Source organism: Pteronotus mesoamericanus, unplaced genomic scaffold (assembly GCF_021234165.1).
Source record: "Pteronotus mesoamericanus isolate MK-2021 breed Mesoamerican mustached bat unplaced genomic scaffold, CSHL_Meso_final contig_657, whole genome shotgun sequence".
NCBI classification, from domain to species: Eukaryota; Metazoa; Chordata; class Mammalia; order Chiroptera; family Mormoopidae; genus Pteronotus; species Pteronotus mesoamericanus.
This window is the reverse complement of record NW_026555229.1, coordinates 945,431-961,379: the sequence shown is the minus strand read 5'-3', so window position 1 is coordinate 961,379 and position 15,949 is coordinate 945,431. Positions and strand designations below refer to the sequence as shown.

The 15,949-nt window shown below is 42.5% G+C and overlaps 1 protein-coding gene across 1 annotated transcript in view; it reads right to left on the bottom strand.

Moving 5' to 3' along the window:
- The window catches only part of DNTT (DNA nucleotidylexotransferase), a 28,253-nt gene extending 16,339 nt beyond the window's left edge, over positions 1 to 11,914 (bottom strand). The window contains exons 1-3 of the mRNA XM_054581702.1: positions 11,712 to 11,914; positions 1,937 to 2,111; positions 1,089 to 1,214 (exon numbers count right to left, since the gene is read on the bottom strand). Of these exons, the coding sequence (XP_054437677.1) occupies positions 1,089 to 1,214; positions 1,937 to 2,111; positions 11,712 to 11,914 (504 nt within the window). The remainder of the gene's footprint in view (positions 1 to 1,088; positions 1,215 to 1,936; positions 2,112 to 11,711) is intronic.
- Between the last annotated feature and the right edge of the window lie 4,035 nt (positions 11,915 to 15,949).

Below are 15,949 nucleotides of genomic sequence, written 5' to 3'. Positions count from 1 at the left end.
AGTGCAGTTGAATTGAAAAGACAGGCCACAGAGTGCTTTGTAAGGAAACTTTGAGATCACTGCCATTAGATATGCATAAATGACTTAACTAAAGTGTGATCTCATGCTCACTGCATGCTATTGTATGTCATCACTCAGCATTGCCGATCCTTTCCTCTTTGCTTGCTGACCCTCCCACCAGCCTGGGGCCAGGATTCTGCCTTGATCACTGGGTATCCCCATCTCTTAGCTTGTACATAAAACAATAACAACAATGACAGCAACAAAAACCCACACAGTCAGCACTTAACAGGCTTGTTGAGTGACGGGTGTAATCAGGTGGCACAGACCCAAGGCGGGGGTTATTTAAGGTAGGGCATGTTTGCACTTCTAGCTGAGGAGGAAGTAGCTGCAGCTGTGTGGCATTGTGCTCATGTTGCCCACTAGCTGCAAATTCCTGGTCTTCTTGCACATGTGGGGCTAGAAAGCTGGAGATGAGAAGGTTGTATTCAGTATACATAGCATGTTTTATCCACTTGATGACTGACTCTGCACTGGGGGATAAGCAGTGGTGGGCTTGTTAGACTCATTTGAAATGCAGCTGCCCAACTTCAGGGCTGGGTGGAACTTTAGAGGTAATCTAGCTAATTTCTAATTGAGCAGAAGAGAAACCGAAGCCCCGAGAGAGGAAGTGACTTCCCCAAAAGAGAAGCGAGGTCTGTTGTCTCTCAGTCTTTTGGTTTCCCAGCAAAAACTGTTTCTGCATTATTGCTATTTCTATGTAATTTGCTCTTGCTATGTTTTGGACTAATTGCAGTATTTGATTTTTCAGAATATTTGCCTTTGACAAGTGTTCTGCCCAATAATGACAACTCTCAATAAATAGTAACCTACCATCCCTAAAGAATATAATCCAAATATATGGTCCATTTCCACGAGAGAAACAGACCCAGTCTTGACAGAAAGAAAAAACAGAGATCAGGCTTTGGGGGTGGGTGGGTGAGTGTGGGGAAAACTCTCCTAGCTTTTCAGAAAAATTCCTAATTTGTAGATCCATAGAAAGGAGTTGCAAGCCCTTCATTCGCTCTGGTCTTATGAAGCCCCATTACCGTGAATCTGTGGTTACAGTTGTTTAAAGTGGTTCTTCTCTGACACGCATACGGAGAGATCTTTACATCAAGTGGTGGGGTCTCCCGGGGCTCTGGGTTGGGGCTATCTGAAAAGCCTTTGCTCACCTAAACAAATACAGAAGCATCCATTTTTAATAACCATCAGTGGTAATAATAATAGATACATTTGAAGAAAAATTGGGGGCAGCTTGGTGACCATTATCTTTGGAAAGAGGATAAAATTACAGGAGAGTCCAGTTTCATGTTATATGAATCTCTAATATTTGAATCTGCTATAATTAACATGTGTTATTTTTGCAATCAGAAAAAATCCTCCACAGAAAGGACCATTGATTAAATACCATTTTCCTTTCCCATGAATTTAGGTAGTTACGGTCTGAACCTTCTTCCTGAGGGTTCTAGCACATTGGTGAAGGGTTTTGAATTAAGATCTTAACTGCCTGAATTTTTTTTAATGAATGGTTATAGTAGGAAAAAAAATAGGAACCCTCTACTTCTCTGGTTGCCAGAAATATGAAGGTGTCAATATTTTGAAGTATTTGTGTATAGACCTCATCATAAGATAGCTACTGTTTCTTAAGTGCTCACTATGCATTGGTCAGACTTTGTGTTAAGTGCCTTTCTATATTATTTTAACCCTCAAAACCATCCTATAACGTAGGCACTATTGTTATCTCATATTATAGAGAAGGAAACTGAAGCTCAGAAAAGCTGACTTGCCCAAGGTCATGCAAGGAGTGGGCAGAGAACCCAGGTCTGTTGATTCTGTAGCCGATGTCCGTAACCATCAAGCAAAGAGTAATGGAAATCACAACCATGCCACTTACGACAAGCTGGTGTTTTCCTGTCATCTCCACTGGTTTCCCTGCTCTCATACATTCTATGAGCCAGGAGACATCGACGAGTTCTAGGTGTGGGCTGGCTTTTACATTCTGTACCTGAAGCCACTCCAGGACCTCTGAACCAGAGTTGTTTTCTGCCACAATGTGGGTGACGGAATCACTGCAGAATGCAAGACAAAATTACCAGCTGATGGGGCTTTCAGAATCAGAAGCTCTCCTCTTTCCCCAAGGTGTTCAGAGCATCCCATATGATGGAGCAAGACACATACTACACCTGACCACAGGCAGGGAGAAGTTAGGCCACTGTACAGAGGAATTCTCTCTATTTCAATTAGTGGAGCAACTGCGGTCTATGTTACGTGGCAGGTGCAAGAAAAATTAAGAAAACATTAGCAAGATTGTGGTGTCAATGAAAAGTCAAGGTCCAGAGAATGTGGAAGATGAAATTGTTTCTGACGTAGCACCTCGCACTCTGCTTATGTCTTTGGCGTGCCATTTCATTTTTATTTGTAGAGGGTTTTAATCCAGTGCCTTTCAGATTCGCTGTGAGCCACGTGAGAAATAGATTTTATATTATGACCCAAAATAGAAATAGATATACAAGTGGATATGCTTGTAACTTTCCACTACATTGATCACATAGCCCATTAATAGGTGGTGACCAGCCTGTAGGAAATATTGCTTGACATGTTTTTCTGCCATGTAAGATGGGCCAGGATATTTTCCCTAATAACTACTGAGCACATACCATGTTTCCGCACTGTCCAAGAACTTTACACACATCATCTCATTTAATATTCATGTATAGCTCCTCAAGTAAATGGTATGTCATCCATACCCAAAATGAGAAAACTGAAGAACAGAGAGGTTACGTGACATCCTGAAGGTCACACAACTAGTAAACAGTATTTATCCTTTTTGATGATCTTTCCTGGGCCATGTATGTTATTTCCAGTATTTTTTAAAAAGATTTTATTTATTTATTTATTTTTTAGAGCGGGGAAGGGAGAGAGAAAGAGAGGGAGAGACACATCAACGTGAGAGAGAAACATCGATCAGTTGCCTCTCCTATGCACCCTGAGTGGCGACCTAACCCGCAACCCAATTGTCTGCTCTGACAGGGAATAGAACCAGTGCGACCTTTCGGCTGACAGTTGGAATCTGAGGCCGGCACTGGCAGAGAGGTGGGGGCTGGTGTCAGAGCTGAGACCATCTGGATGGCAACGTGCCACAGGCCCCACCACAGGTAAGCTGTGGTAAAACAACACTTTATGAACGTTGAGGGGAGATGGCTTTCCTATTTTAGGCCCACATAATTCCAACATTTATTTATAATAAACTTCTTGAAAGGTTGTTCGTGTGAAGACTTTAAGATGACAACAAAAGGATTAATAGAGCTACATATCCAGTTTTTGTTTCTGCCCTTTATTATTATAATAAATACTATATTACATTAAATAACATTTGATGTAACATAATAATATTTAATATAATACCTATTATTATTATAATTGTTAGGGTTTCATCTAAACCTCAGAGGGGAGGGAGAGCCACTGCCTCTAGTGTATTCTGCTAACAATTTCTTAGTGCTGTGTTGTGGCAGCTCTTTGTCTATTTGCTGGTTTTCTCCCTGCTGTAAGTACTCCAATACTGAAAATGTTAATAATATCGGAAAATTACTATGTGCCGGATGCTATTGTAAGCCCATTCCATACATTACCTATTTTATTGTCAACACCTCTATGAGACAGGTATTATCACACCCATCTAAACATGAGAAAAGAGGTCTTTGGAGATGTAAAAATCCACCCGACTAGTGACCAGAGGAGCAGGGCTTTGATCCTAGTTCTATTTGAATCCAAAGCTTGTATGCTGGACAAAGTTGAGCTGCCCTTCTGTGACTTTGTGCCTACTCCATGGCTGTGGAGACAGCCGCTCCTTCCTGCAGAAGGAACAACACCTGGATGAGTATCATAATTATTAAAAACCCCGTTTCCCTCCAAAGATCAGCAATAGAGATACCATAATACTTATTAATAATGCCATTAGCCCACTGTCTCTGCTTCTACCACAATGAATTTATGTTTTGGTATTTTATGTCCAATATCGTCTGAGCTACAATAAGACTGCAAGACATGTATAATCGTCCCAGAAACTCTGAAAGAACAGTTGCCATAGCTACACACCAAGATGGAGAAGCCACAGGGAGGCAGCCAGGCTCGCTGAGCCCAGGGCTTCACCTAAACCGGGGAGGGAGGCCGGTTTGCTGCGAAGGAGCCCTGGGGCTCGTCTTCCAAATTCAGGCCCCTCAACATCTGCTCTCGCCATGCCTGCTCCACTGCCACTACCTCCTCACCTGGCGTATCTCTGAACACAGCCCTGCCTCTAACAGAGACACCCGGTGTGCCTGGGAAAGTCAGGGAAAGGGTAAGACACACGGGCATATGCAAAGAAAAAGGCTAAAGAGAAATACAACAGGCTGTTAGAAAAAACAATAACAGTTACACACATATATGCACCCACATGTGTACAGTTGTCACTTGGTATCCACAGGGAGTAGGTGCCAGGACCCCATAGACACCAGTCCTCAGGTGCTCTAGTGCCTTATATAAAATGGCATATTTACATATAACCTACGTACATCCTCCCATATATTAATCTTTAGGTTACTTGTAGCACCTAATACAAGGTAAATGCTATGTAAATAATTGTTATACTGTATTGTTTAGGAATCAACTTTCTGGAATTTTAAAGTTATTTTCCATTTCTGATGGGTTGAATCTGTGGATAGGGAGCCAGCAGATACAGCTGTATATTCTTAGGAGGTGAGCAATATAAATTTAGATGAGAAAACCAAAGCTCGCGGAGGTTACATGAAGCCAGGATTCAAAGCCAGGTGTGCATGACTCAAGCAATCTCTTAACGTTCTTCTAGACTGTGGTTAGACCCCTGAGTGAGGTTTTGTTTGTTTTGGTATTTTTTTGTGTTTTCTGTCATGAACGATCTATCATCATATTTCTACTTAGGAGAAATAACATACATGAGTGTCATTTTTAAGGTCAAAAAGAAAAAAAACACCAAAAACCTGGGGCTGGGGCTGAGGTAGCATCTGCCTTGCCCTCAGAGGCCTGGGCTCTTTCTTTCCCTCATTCCTCTCCTTCTTTTTAATTCTCACCCAATGACATGTTTCCATTGATTTTTGGGGAGAGAGGAGGGAGAGGGAGAGAGAGAAACATTGACGTGAGAGAGGATAGGTTGCCTCCCAGGGACACCCCAACTGGGGATCGTACACGCAACCAGGAATCTAACTAGTGACCTTTCAGAGCACGGGACTATGCTCCAACCAGCTGAGTCATGTGGCCAGGGCCTAGGCTTTCTTCTTATAATAAAAGGTAGACAGGCTTACACAGTCAACCCCAACCTTCAAAGACCCCAAGGCACTGCTGAGATGGCTGTTCCTGAAGTATCAGTGGATTTGATTTCTTAAATACACCTACTTTCTTAGCCTTGACTAATTAATATCTTGGACTAGGTTTGGGATGTCTTGAACCAATTAAAGCAATTCTGAAATAGAACTTGTCCCTTAACTTCCCACAGAACAAACATGCAGGGTCTTCTCCTGAATCCAGCGCTGAACTGAAATGCACTCCTTGTCCTCATTGGTGTCCCCAAGGGCAGGGACAATGATCTAATCTGCATGGTTACAATCTGGATTATAATCATACCTGGTGCCCTGGAGCACACTGCCAGATTCATAGTAATGGCCAATAGGAAGACCATTGGTAGAATGAATAAATGCACTGAGGCTGGGTTCAAATGCAGACTCCTGGGCCCTGGTACCAGGGATTCAGATTCAGTAAATCTTACTGAGACCCCAGGAACATGCATTTTGACAAATTCCCTTGGTGATTCTGACATAGTCAGTCCTAGTTATCTATTTGTACATCCAATAGCCCCAAAATGTAATGGCTTAAAAAAAAGTAATAATTTTACTATATCTGCAAGTGTGTGGGTCAGGAATTCAGGCAGCTTGGCTGGTGATCCCTCTGTTGGTGTGGTCCAGAGGGAGGTGCTGATGTTCCAGATGGCCCTGCACGTCTGAGACCTGGGTGAAGATGGCTGGGAGGCGGGGTTTCAGTGCGTCTATCAACCTGAACACCTTTGCGTGGCCTGTCTCAGATGGGACTCAGACTCCTTACATGAGGTTCTGAGATCCAGGGACCCGCAGAAGCCACAGGGCCTTTTATGACCCAGCCTCAAAAGTCACATAGTGTTACTCTGTTGGTTGAAGCAGTCACACGCCTTCTGAGATGCAATGAAAGGGAAAATAGACCCAGCTGCTTCTCCGTGGGAGCACCCATATTTTAAAACCCACTCACAGCCCTAGAAGGCAACTTTGAGCAACACTGCTGTAAAGCAAGATCTTTCTTTAACTGCCCCACACTGGATGCTGGGCTTAATTACAGCAATATTTCCCAACGTGGCATTCATTTCTCTGCAAGTACATCAGATACTTTTATCAGGCACACAATCAAACATTTAAAAAGCATATGTGTTTATTTATATCCACATTTTTATCTTATGCCTATCAAATATGGTTTTAATGGGTTTCATAGCTTTTATATTATTCCTTAAGATAAATTATTTTTAAGAACTCAGTTTAGGAACAATTAAAAGAAATACATTAAGTATATAACACATGCAGTAAAAGACATAAGAACCCTAAATGTGGCACTCAGATGTCTGGAAAGCTCTGAGGTATAGAATTAACTCATCAATCTTAGTTCTGAATTATTTTCTCTGATACCTGGGTCCTGTCATTTTTTTCCTGGCTAGTGCCGCCTCTCAGTGTTATTAGAAAAACTCCCCATGAAGAAAGAGGCAGCATCCTTTTTGCTTGGAGACAGGTTGACCCCAGTTCAACTTCTCCAGTTTTCATGGGTGCTCGCCTACTTTTATCTTTGCCTTGAAAATGGTTTTCTTTCCCTGGAAAGGTCATTGCTGATTCTTCCCATGTGATGTAAGGCTTATTTTGTAAGCAATGACTTTAAATACTAATCTACAGCTAAGCTGAGCAGTTTACAGTTTAAAAACCCTCCCTGCCAATTTCCCTTAGCAACCGATCCATTTAAGAATCCCTAAAACAGAAAAAAATTGAAGCAGTAAAGACAGGTTTCTATTTCCTGCCCTAATAGACTTAAGATTGGGAAGGTTTGCCTTCATTTTTTTGGCCTATCTTAAATGGTATTATGAGCATTTCCATTAATTTAAATTCCATAAATTTTGAAACACAAAGTATTTGGACCAGAGCAAGGCTAAAATTTACAGTGCATGCTCTTGAATATATAAAAATAAAGTCTTCATCATGTTGCTGGTTACAAAAGTAATACTGGTGCATTATAGAAAAATATTTTAATTACAAAAATTAAAAATTACAAGTTCCCCTGGCTGGTGCCACACTCACCAGATAAATCATTCCGTGGAGCAAATATTTCCTGAAGCCCTACTGTGTGTAAGACAACTGGCAGAGGCCTGGGGGTGCGGCGCTCACCAGCCCTGATGGTGCCCTGGCCTGCGGGAGCTGGGGAGGGGCGGCTGGGTGAGCTGAGGAGCAAAGCCAGGTGCGAGGCCATGGATCACACTGTGCTTCGGGGAGGACGTTCTGTCCCCTAAGTGGGTGTCTGGGGCTCTTAGGTCTTAGAGAGAGGTATGGGGAGAAAACGGTTCAAGGTCAGGGGGGAAAAGTGAGAAAAAAAATAGAGAGAGGAACCAGTGAAAATGTGTTTGGACATTGGACCTGGAAGGGGCCCAGAGGTGGACTAGTTCAACATCACATGTTCTAGAGCTGGTGGTATCTTTTTCATCTGGTGTTCAGTTTATTTTGCAAACAATAACTTTTAATATTTTGATTTCAGACACCATGAATTTGAAGCGATGGGACATTGCCAAAGATAAACAAAGCTGGACACTAGTTAAAGCTGTAAGGATAGATTTTATTTAGTAATAACTATTATAATAGGGAAGAGGGTCCAGCATGATTAGAGTTCAATTTCAAGGAAACACAAGGCAGGAGACCTTTTAAAGGCTGGGCTGTGTTCTGGGAATATATCCTAAGAATCCCAAAACACCAATTCAAGAGAATGCATGCACCCCTATTTCATAGCAGCGTTATTTACAATAGCCACGATCTGGAGACAGCCCAAGTGCTCATCAGTAGAGGAGTGGATGCAATAGAATACTACACAGTAGTAAAAATGGAATGCTTACCCTTTGTAACAGCATGGATGGACCTGGAAACTATTATGCGAAGTGAAATAAACCAGTCAGAGAAAGACAAATATCATATGATCTCATTTATAAGTGGAATCTAATGAACAAAATAAACTAATGAGCAAAGTAGAATCAGAGGCATAGAAATATGGAACTGACTGACAGCTGTCAGAGGGGAGGGGGCATGTGGGGACTAGTGAAAAGAAGGTGAAAGTATTAGCCAAAGAACAAATACGTGTGCCCCATGGACATGGACAGTGGCGTGGGACTGCCTGAGGGAGTGGGGCGGGCTGGGAAGAAGGGGGCAAAGGGAAAAGTTGGGACAACTGTAATAGCGTAAATAAGAAAATATATCTTTTTCTAATGTGTTAAAGGAAAGGCATTAGGGGCATTAAGGGGAGTTGGCCCACGTGACCAGACCCCTTGGATTTGCTAATTGGTGCTTGTTCAGAGGAGAAACAAATTTCTTGAGTCCTTCTGACAGGAGGTGGAGGTGCTAGTTAGAGCCCTTCCCTTCCCACAGAGAACAGGACAGAGTTCTTTCCCTGGATGTTTGCCTTTCAAAGAGCTGACTCTCTGGTCGTTGAGAAGACAGTTTGGGCTGGTTGGAAGACTTACATCTCAAAGAGGCAGAGAAGGGCTTTATACTTGCAAGGATTTCACAGCAACTGCTCTAAGAAGGGGTTCAGGGGTCCATAGCCCTGGGGAACCACCCTTCCCAGCCACAACACTTTCTGCTTCCCCAGGTAAGGATACGGGGCACACATGCTGGAGGGTAAAGTGGCTCCAGACAGGTCAGTGCGCCCAGGTACATCATTTCTAAACTGTGTGACCAGGCCCAGGTAAAGCAAGAATCAGACTTTTCCTCAAATTTAATCCTCCTGGAAGCCAAAGAATGTGCTAGGAACTATGAAGATCACTGTCTATTTTCAGAACATACCCCACTCCTCCACCCCCCTTAGCTCCTCTTTCTCTGAATCCTATTTGCTAGACAGGACAGTTATAGCTAGGTTTTACTATTGAGAAGCATCCCTTGTTTTAAAAAAATCAGCTTTCATTTTCATTTCTAAAATATATGCATAATGTAAAATATTTGGAAAACACAGAGAATAGAAGCAGCTATAATTGCTTTCTACTGCTCCCCCCAGAAAACAATAACCACTTACAACATTTTGATGGGTTTCCTTCCTGTCTTTGTTCTATTTGTTTATATTATTGACCTAGTTTATTTGTATTATGGAGACAGTACCCTCTCCTTGGGGGTTTGCTGTAAAGGTCAGTGGATCCAGTTAATTAACGAGAAAACATTCACATTTTACATTTGCATAACTTTTAATTTATCAAAGCACATTGGCATCTATCATCACATTTGGTGATCACAGCAGACAGATCAAACCATTTATCTGGAAACCAAGGTCAGCGAGGAGTGGGGGGTGGGTCTTGTCCCACATGATACGTCTGGGAAGGGTCAGAGCCAGAATTTGAGGTCTCCAGATTTCTTGTCTAGAGATTTCCCCTTACAATGATTTCTATTGTCCTTTCCAATTAAAGTCTATACGTTTAAGTACAAAAATTCCGTTTGAGAGCTAGGACTCCTACTTCCTGTGGTTTATTTCCATGCCAGAGAACACATTTGTATTTAATGTGTCTGCTGAGCTGCCAGCCTGGGAACTTTGCCGCCGTCACGTGCACAGCAGCAGCTTGCTCCCCACGCACCAGGTTCCTCTGTCACTTGAGCAGCTGGGGTTGGTCCCTGGCCGCAGGCATCTGGGGCACAGAGCTGCCCCTGGGGCTCTCTTGCCAAAGGAAGAAACTTGCCTGCCATCACCTCTCCCAGTTCCTGCTTCAGCCCCCAAGTGCACACTGGTAGCTGTGTCTGTAGCTAAACTAGGCAGCCCTTGCTGGCAGTATGGACTGTTCTACAGAGAGTTTTCTGTGTAAGTGGTTCCTTGGCCTTCTGACTCCCACCTTCCTGCCTGGCCCTTTCCAAACTTCTTCACCGCAAAAAAAAAAAAAAAAAAAAAAAAAAGCAGTTCTGTTTGCTAAGGCTTTTAATTTCTGTTTCTTTCCATTTTTTTTTTTAAATTTCTGATTTTTGGCCTCTTCATCTATGTCATCTTGCCCCTCTTAATGTTAACATTTTATGTAAGTCTATAAAATTAGGCAGACTTAACAATTAGATGAAATCTAATGGAATTTTGGGTTTAACATCACAAATGAGATAGGGGTTAAAGAGAAGAGGCAGAGGGGGCAAAGGAGACCATATAAAGAGACATCAGATGGGAGAGAGGTCACAGGAGACTCAGGAATTTCTGAATGTGGCACTTTGGTATAAAAAATAAAATGTTTCTGTGACTTTGCCTTTTCATATGAATTATGGCTCTTGTGAAAATGGTCATGTCTGATTATTGACTTTTGACATATGTCTCTCAAGCAATTTGAAGCTGGCATTTTTTCAGCAGGGAAAGCTTGTCAGCTTTATTTTTAAATATAAAGACGATTTTTTAAATACAAATTTAATTTCACATAGAATTCTTACAGTTTTTCCTGAAGAAAACAAATGCCATGGGACCTGTTGCTTGACCACCGCGGCCAGCCAGGTGCCCTGACCACCATCCTTCATTCGCCGCAAGCCCCCTGCCTGCTCAGTTTGGAACTATTTATGTCAAGCTTGCAATGCCATTTGTTTCTGCATTTTGTTTTGTTTTCTCTTCTCTCTATTTGAGACCAATGAAGAGCGGCCATAACAGTTAGTAAAAGCCACAGGCTAATTGCTGGGGTGTGGGTGGGTGTTGAGTGAACCAGCCGAGGCAGCCCCAGTGGGCGCTGCACTTGCCTTCTTGTCTGGGTTTCCCCGAGGGACCTTATCACTCTCAGCCTGGTAGCTGCCACCCTGGGACAGAATAGTCCTTGAATCGTTAACTAGCATCCTTCTCTCTACAATCTCCACTCAGACTAATTTTTGGAAAAAGCAAGAGCAAGGCCACATTGGGTGCCTACAGTGAGCCAGCTACCGTCACTCATCCTAGCCTGTCACAGACACTGGTCGCCTCAGCACAGCCAGATGTTTAGCTTAAGAGCCAAGCAACTGAAGCATTCTTTCTTCTTCCAAGTAGCTGAAAAATTTTTGATAGAACTCAGTGGTATTTTGTTCAAGTTGGTCAAGAATGAAATCGAGTGGTTTCAGCATTGAATTTGCCAACTAGGTCTCTGTTTATCATCCTTAGATACCTCACCTCATAAAAGTGAATGAAAGGCAAACTTTTTTTTTTACCTCATCTTTGAATGCTAACTAGTTTCTGTATAATTGTATTCAGTCCCCACTTGCTTCTTTCCCATAGAAATTGGCTCAGATTTGTTCCTCGATTTCAAACCTGTTCTCCCAGTGGGAACACGGCGTCTTCTCTACGTGGGAGAAAACACAGGCTCCTCAGGTTTCAGGGAAGCTGTTCACAAAACCAATTCACAAATGGAACCAGCGGTGTCCTACCTGAGCTCTTCCTCAACCCTGAATCCTTTCCTTCGAGCCAGCTCCATGAGGAAGGCTCTCCGGGTGGTTCCCATTTTCTTCTCCAAAATGAAGAGGATCAAATCTCGGAACTTGATGTCATGAAGAGGGGGAGCCATCGAGGCTCCTGTCTGCCTGGGCCTCTTCTTCCGAGGGCCCGAGTGGACCATTCGCAGCGAATCCATGGGAAGAAGGCTGCTTCTGCTTCTGGCTGTGCCAAAGAGTGGTGTCTCCAGAAGCGAGGGGGAGACTGCTCCTCCTTCATGAAGACTCTGATGTCATCTCACCACCAGCTTCTCTGAAGCAAGGCAAGCTTCCCAGGCCCTGCCTGGAGATGTTCTTCCTGCTGCAGAGGGATGGGGAATTTTTACCTCTGCTCAGTTCATTTGTCTAATAGGGAGATCATAATGGAAACAGTAAATTAATTTTTGTTTTTCTATGCATAATCTCATCAGATCATTAGAATAATCATGTAAGAAAGGTAGGGAAGCATCATTTTCCTATTTTATTTATTTGTTTGTTCATTTATTTTTTTGTTGAGGTCCCTCTTGTCTTTTGTTTTATCCCTTTAAGTCTTCCAGCTTGCTTGCATTCTCTTCCTCTCATAGGCAATCATTGCAATACTTTGGATTTCTGTAATTTACATGGGTGTGATAATATATTGTGTGTGATTGTTTTGATTTCACATAAATGACATTGTTATACTTCTCATCCTGCTGATCACTTATTTCTTTCAAAACTATGTTTTCAGATCCATCCACATTGCTCTGTATTCTAATTGGTTGCTTCTAATTGCTCCATACTACTTCATGGTGGGCATTTTTGCTATGTGAGTGCATTTTATAAGTGTAAGAAACCAAGAGTCAGACAATTTACTCAAAATCACAGAATAATGGGTGGAACAAGATCTTGAATTCATGTCTTCAGACTCCACATGCTATCTACCTCTGTTTTTTCGGTGGATTGACAGGTTGTTGCATAACTCAGAAATTGATCTTTTGGGATGAAATAGAATGATCTTTTGATGAGAATTACTGAGACATTTTCATAACATTGTGTGCAAATAAAATTAATCACATTCACGATACACTCGATCAATCTCATTTGCTGAACATCTCCTTTGTGACTAAGGCAAGTACCTACAAGCCATAGTGGACCGAATCCTCACAACACTGCTGTCTGGTAGGTACTAACATTCCCATTTGACTAAACAACCTGCTTAAGGCCACAGAGCTAGTAAATTGTCTCAAGTAGGACTTGAATTCAGATTGGTCTAATTTTAAAACTTGTGCTCTGAACCATGAAGAAAACTTCTTCTATGTGGGTCTTCCCCAATTAAAAAAATCTGAGTTCTGTCCATCCACTCTGCCATGTTTGAGATTTTGCTACCTTGGAAAATACCTGTGCTCCTCACAACAACATCAGGGAAAGGCTGATGTGACAGCTGCGCTAGGGTACTTGCAAAGCTGTGTTGTCAAGAGAGATCAAAACTCTTCAAGTGGAGCTTGTAGAGTGACAGAGCTTAACACTCTGCAAGTAAGGACTTTTTTAATTAATCAGAGCCATCGAAAAATATAGAGGCTCCATTGTATATTACAGGTCATGAAAAGTGTTCAAATACAGTCTGAACGACTCTTTACTGAATGTTACAGAGAGATTCAAATAGTTTTTAATGCCGCTCTATGATTCCAGTGTGCTATGATTGCTTGCTCGAGATCAAAATATGGGGCTGAGTCCACTCTGGCGTTCACTGTCAGGCCTTTGGTTTCTAAAATGCTGAAAACTTCACGTGCGAGCAGTCTTAACTACCAAGAGGCCCTGAAGCATGAAACAAACAAAAATTTCTGGCAAGGGTCCGAGATTGTTGAGTTGGTCCTCATGGTATGGCCATAGGAAGAACCAGAGTGTCACCTAATTGGTGAAGGGGATGGAGGTGCAGTACAGAGATAAGACTAAGATCTTGGGCCCTGACATCTGGCTGCCGGTACCAATCTCACCTCCATTGCCTGCTGAGCTGAGTACTAGGCACGTAGAAAACACTTTAAATTAATATCACTTGGTAGTAATTAGGTATCTCGTTTTTTATAGAATTCCCAGTTTGCTCTGAAGTCAGATCTCTATGTATTATAAAACTGTAAATCATCAAAATATTTTACTAACCAATGTCTTAATTTGCTCTGGATCACTGATATTAAAAATACTACCTAAAAATATTTAGAATGTGATGATGCCTGTCTGGTTATTAGGCTATTGTCATTCAGCTCCAAATCGACCTTTCTATGAGGTTGGGCCTGGGACTGTGCAAATCTCATTCCTTGTCAGCCGGCTCCATGTTAGGCTCTGCCAGCAGGGGGCGCTGGAGGGAGGCTGCAAGGCTGGAGAAAGGAGGACTTGATCCTGTTGGTTTGCTTGCGGATACTGTCAGGGTCTTCTCAGTAAGGGTGCCTTACTCTGGTGGCAACAGCTAGTTCCACACTCTAGCATTTTTTTAATCTTGTTAAGTTAATTAATTATTTAGTTATTTTTGCATAACTAAATCCAGGCATAGCCTTATCATGCCCCTCAGAGGCACCAACACCAGCTAGGAACACCTCAGAGGTCTGAGTCGCAGGTCTGCAGGGACTTTGGTATGAAGTCCTCCAGTGCCAGCAGCAACAGGCAGCACCCCCTCCTCAGAGGCCTGTGCTCCGGCTCCAGCGGGACCCCCTGCTTCAGTCCTGCAGGTTCCTGTAGTCCCTACTCTGTTCCTTCGCTTCCGCAGCTGTCGAGGTGGGGCACGCTTTCTGCAGTTAGTCTCTCTGAGTTATCTTGCTGTACTCGTTTTATCCTGCAGCCTGCCGATGCCTGTCACACCAACCCTCACATTAAATTCTCTTCATTGAGACACTAACCAGAGCCTGACTGATGTGCCATCCCATTAAAGTGAGGTGTGGCAGATGGAGACTCACCTACACTATTCTCTCGAAGAGGAAATTGGTAACAGTGTGAAAAAGTCTTAAGGTGTCCAAGTCCCTTGGCCAAGGGTTCTCTTTCTTTCTTTCTTTTTTAGACACAGAGACGCATAAAGATGAATGCACTAAGAGCTTTATCACAACATTGTGCAGCAGATGACTTAAAGCAACATGAATGCCCAGTAACAGGAGGGTGAAAAGATATAATAGAATCCAGTGCAGCCGCTAAAATCAGGTCAAATAAGAATACTGAAAACATGGTATATGTTCATAAAACAATAACAGTAAAATCAGTTTACAAAATATCAGTAATTGCTGTATGATACCGATTTTGACAGAGAAGGCTATAAAATATGGCAAGGCTAATATTATAATAATGGATATCTCTGGTTGTGGGGTTTATGAATAATATGTATTTTTGTCTTTGTGCTCTCCTGTATTTTACACGTTTTCTATAATAACCATTCATTATGTTTGTAACCACAAAAACAAATTACTTAAAAAATAACCTTGAGTTTATACCACATGGCCTGTGTGAAAAGCTATGATTCAGAGGCAGCAAGGTTGCTCTGAGTAAGCTAAATAGCACTTGAAGATGTTTTCTTATAATTACAGCACGGGGCCGAGGGACAAACACTGTTGTATTTTATGTAAAAGTCATATCTTGCTGCCAGGCAAGACTCCAGGAGTGCAGGACTCCTGGGCGGAGGAATGGGAGGGGCTGTGTGTTCTGCCTGACCTACATAACTCGCCTATGCTGGCTCTCGGGAAGGTGTTTGAAGCTGTTAAGTCCTTTCTGCTGCCTCTGAGAGTCCTTTCTCTTGAGCATCATGTGCCGCCTGCGAGGATGACAGTTACAAGAGCGGAAGCCACTGTTACGACTTCAAGAAGGGGGTGTGAAACCCCTCAGCCTCACCTCAAAACTGGTTAGCCTCACCTTAAAAATGATTAAAACAGATCTAAGTATACCCAGGTCTCACCGTTGTTTCAGCAATTACTATATCATGCTCATGAAAGTGCCTTGAAAATCACTAAACACTATGCAAAGGTCAATTTTTCTTCTTTTCATTGGCGTTGCTGCTAACGGCAGGAATAAATTCATTTCTTCTTCCTGAACCATCATTTTCTGGAGCTATTTGCACCAAATGTCAAGCACTCCCTTGGGTCAGACTTATTGGTCAATGACCCCTAACTCTTGGTTGCTTAACACAACAGAAGTTCATTTTTCTCTCATGCTCCTTATCATAGAGAATTCTGCTCAGGACTCAG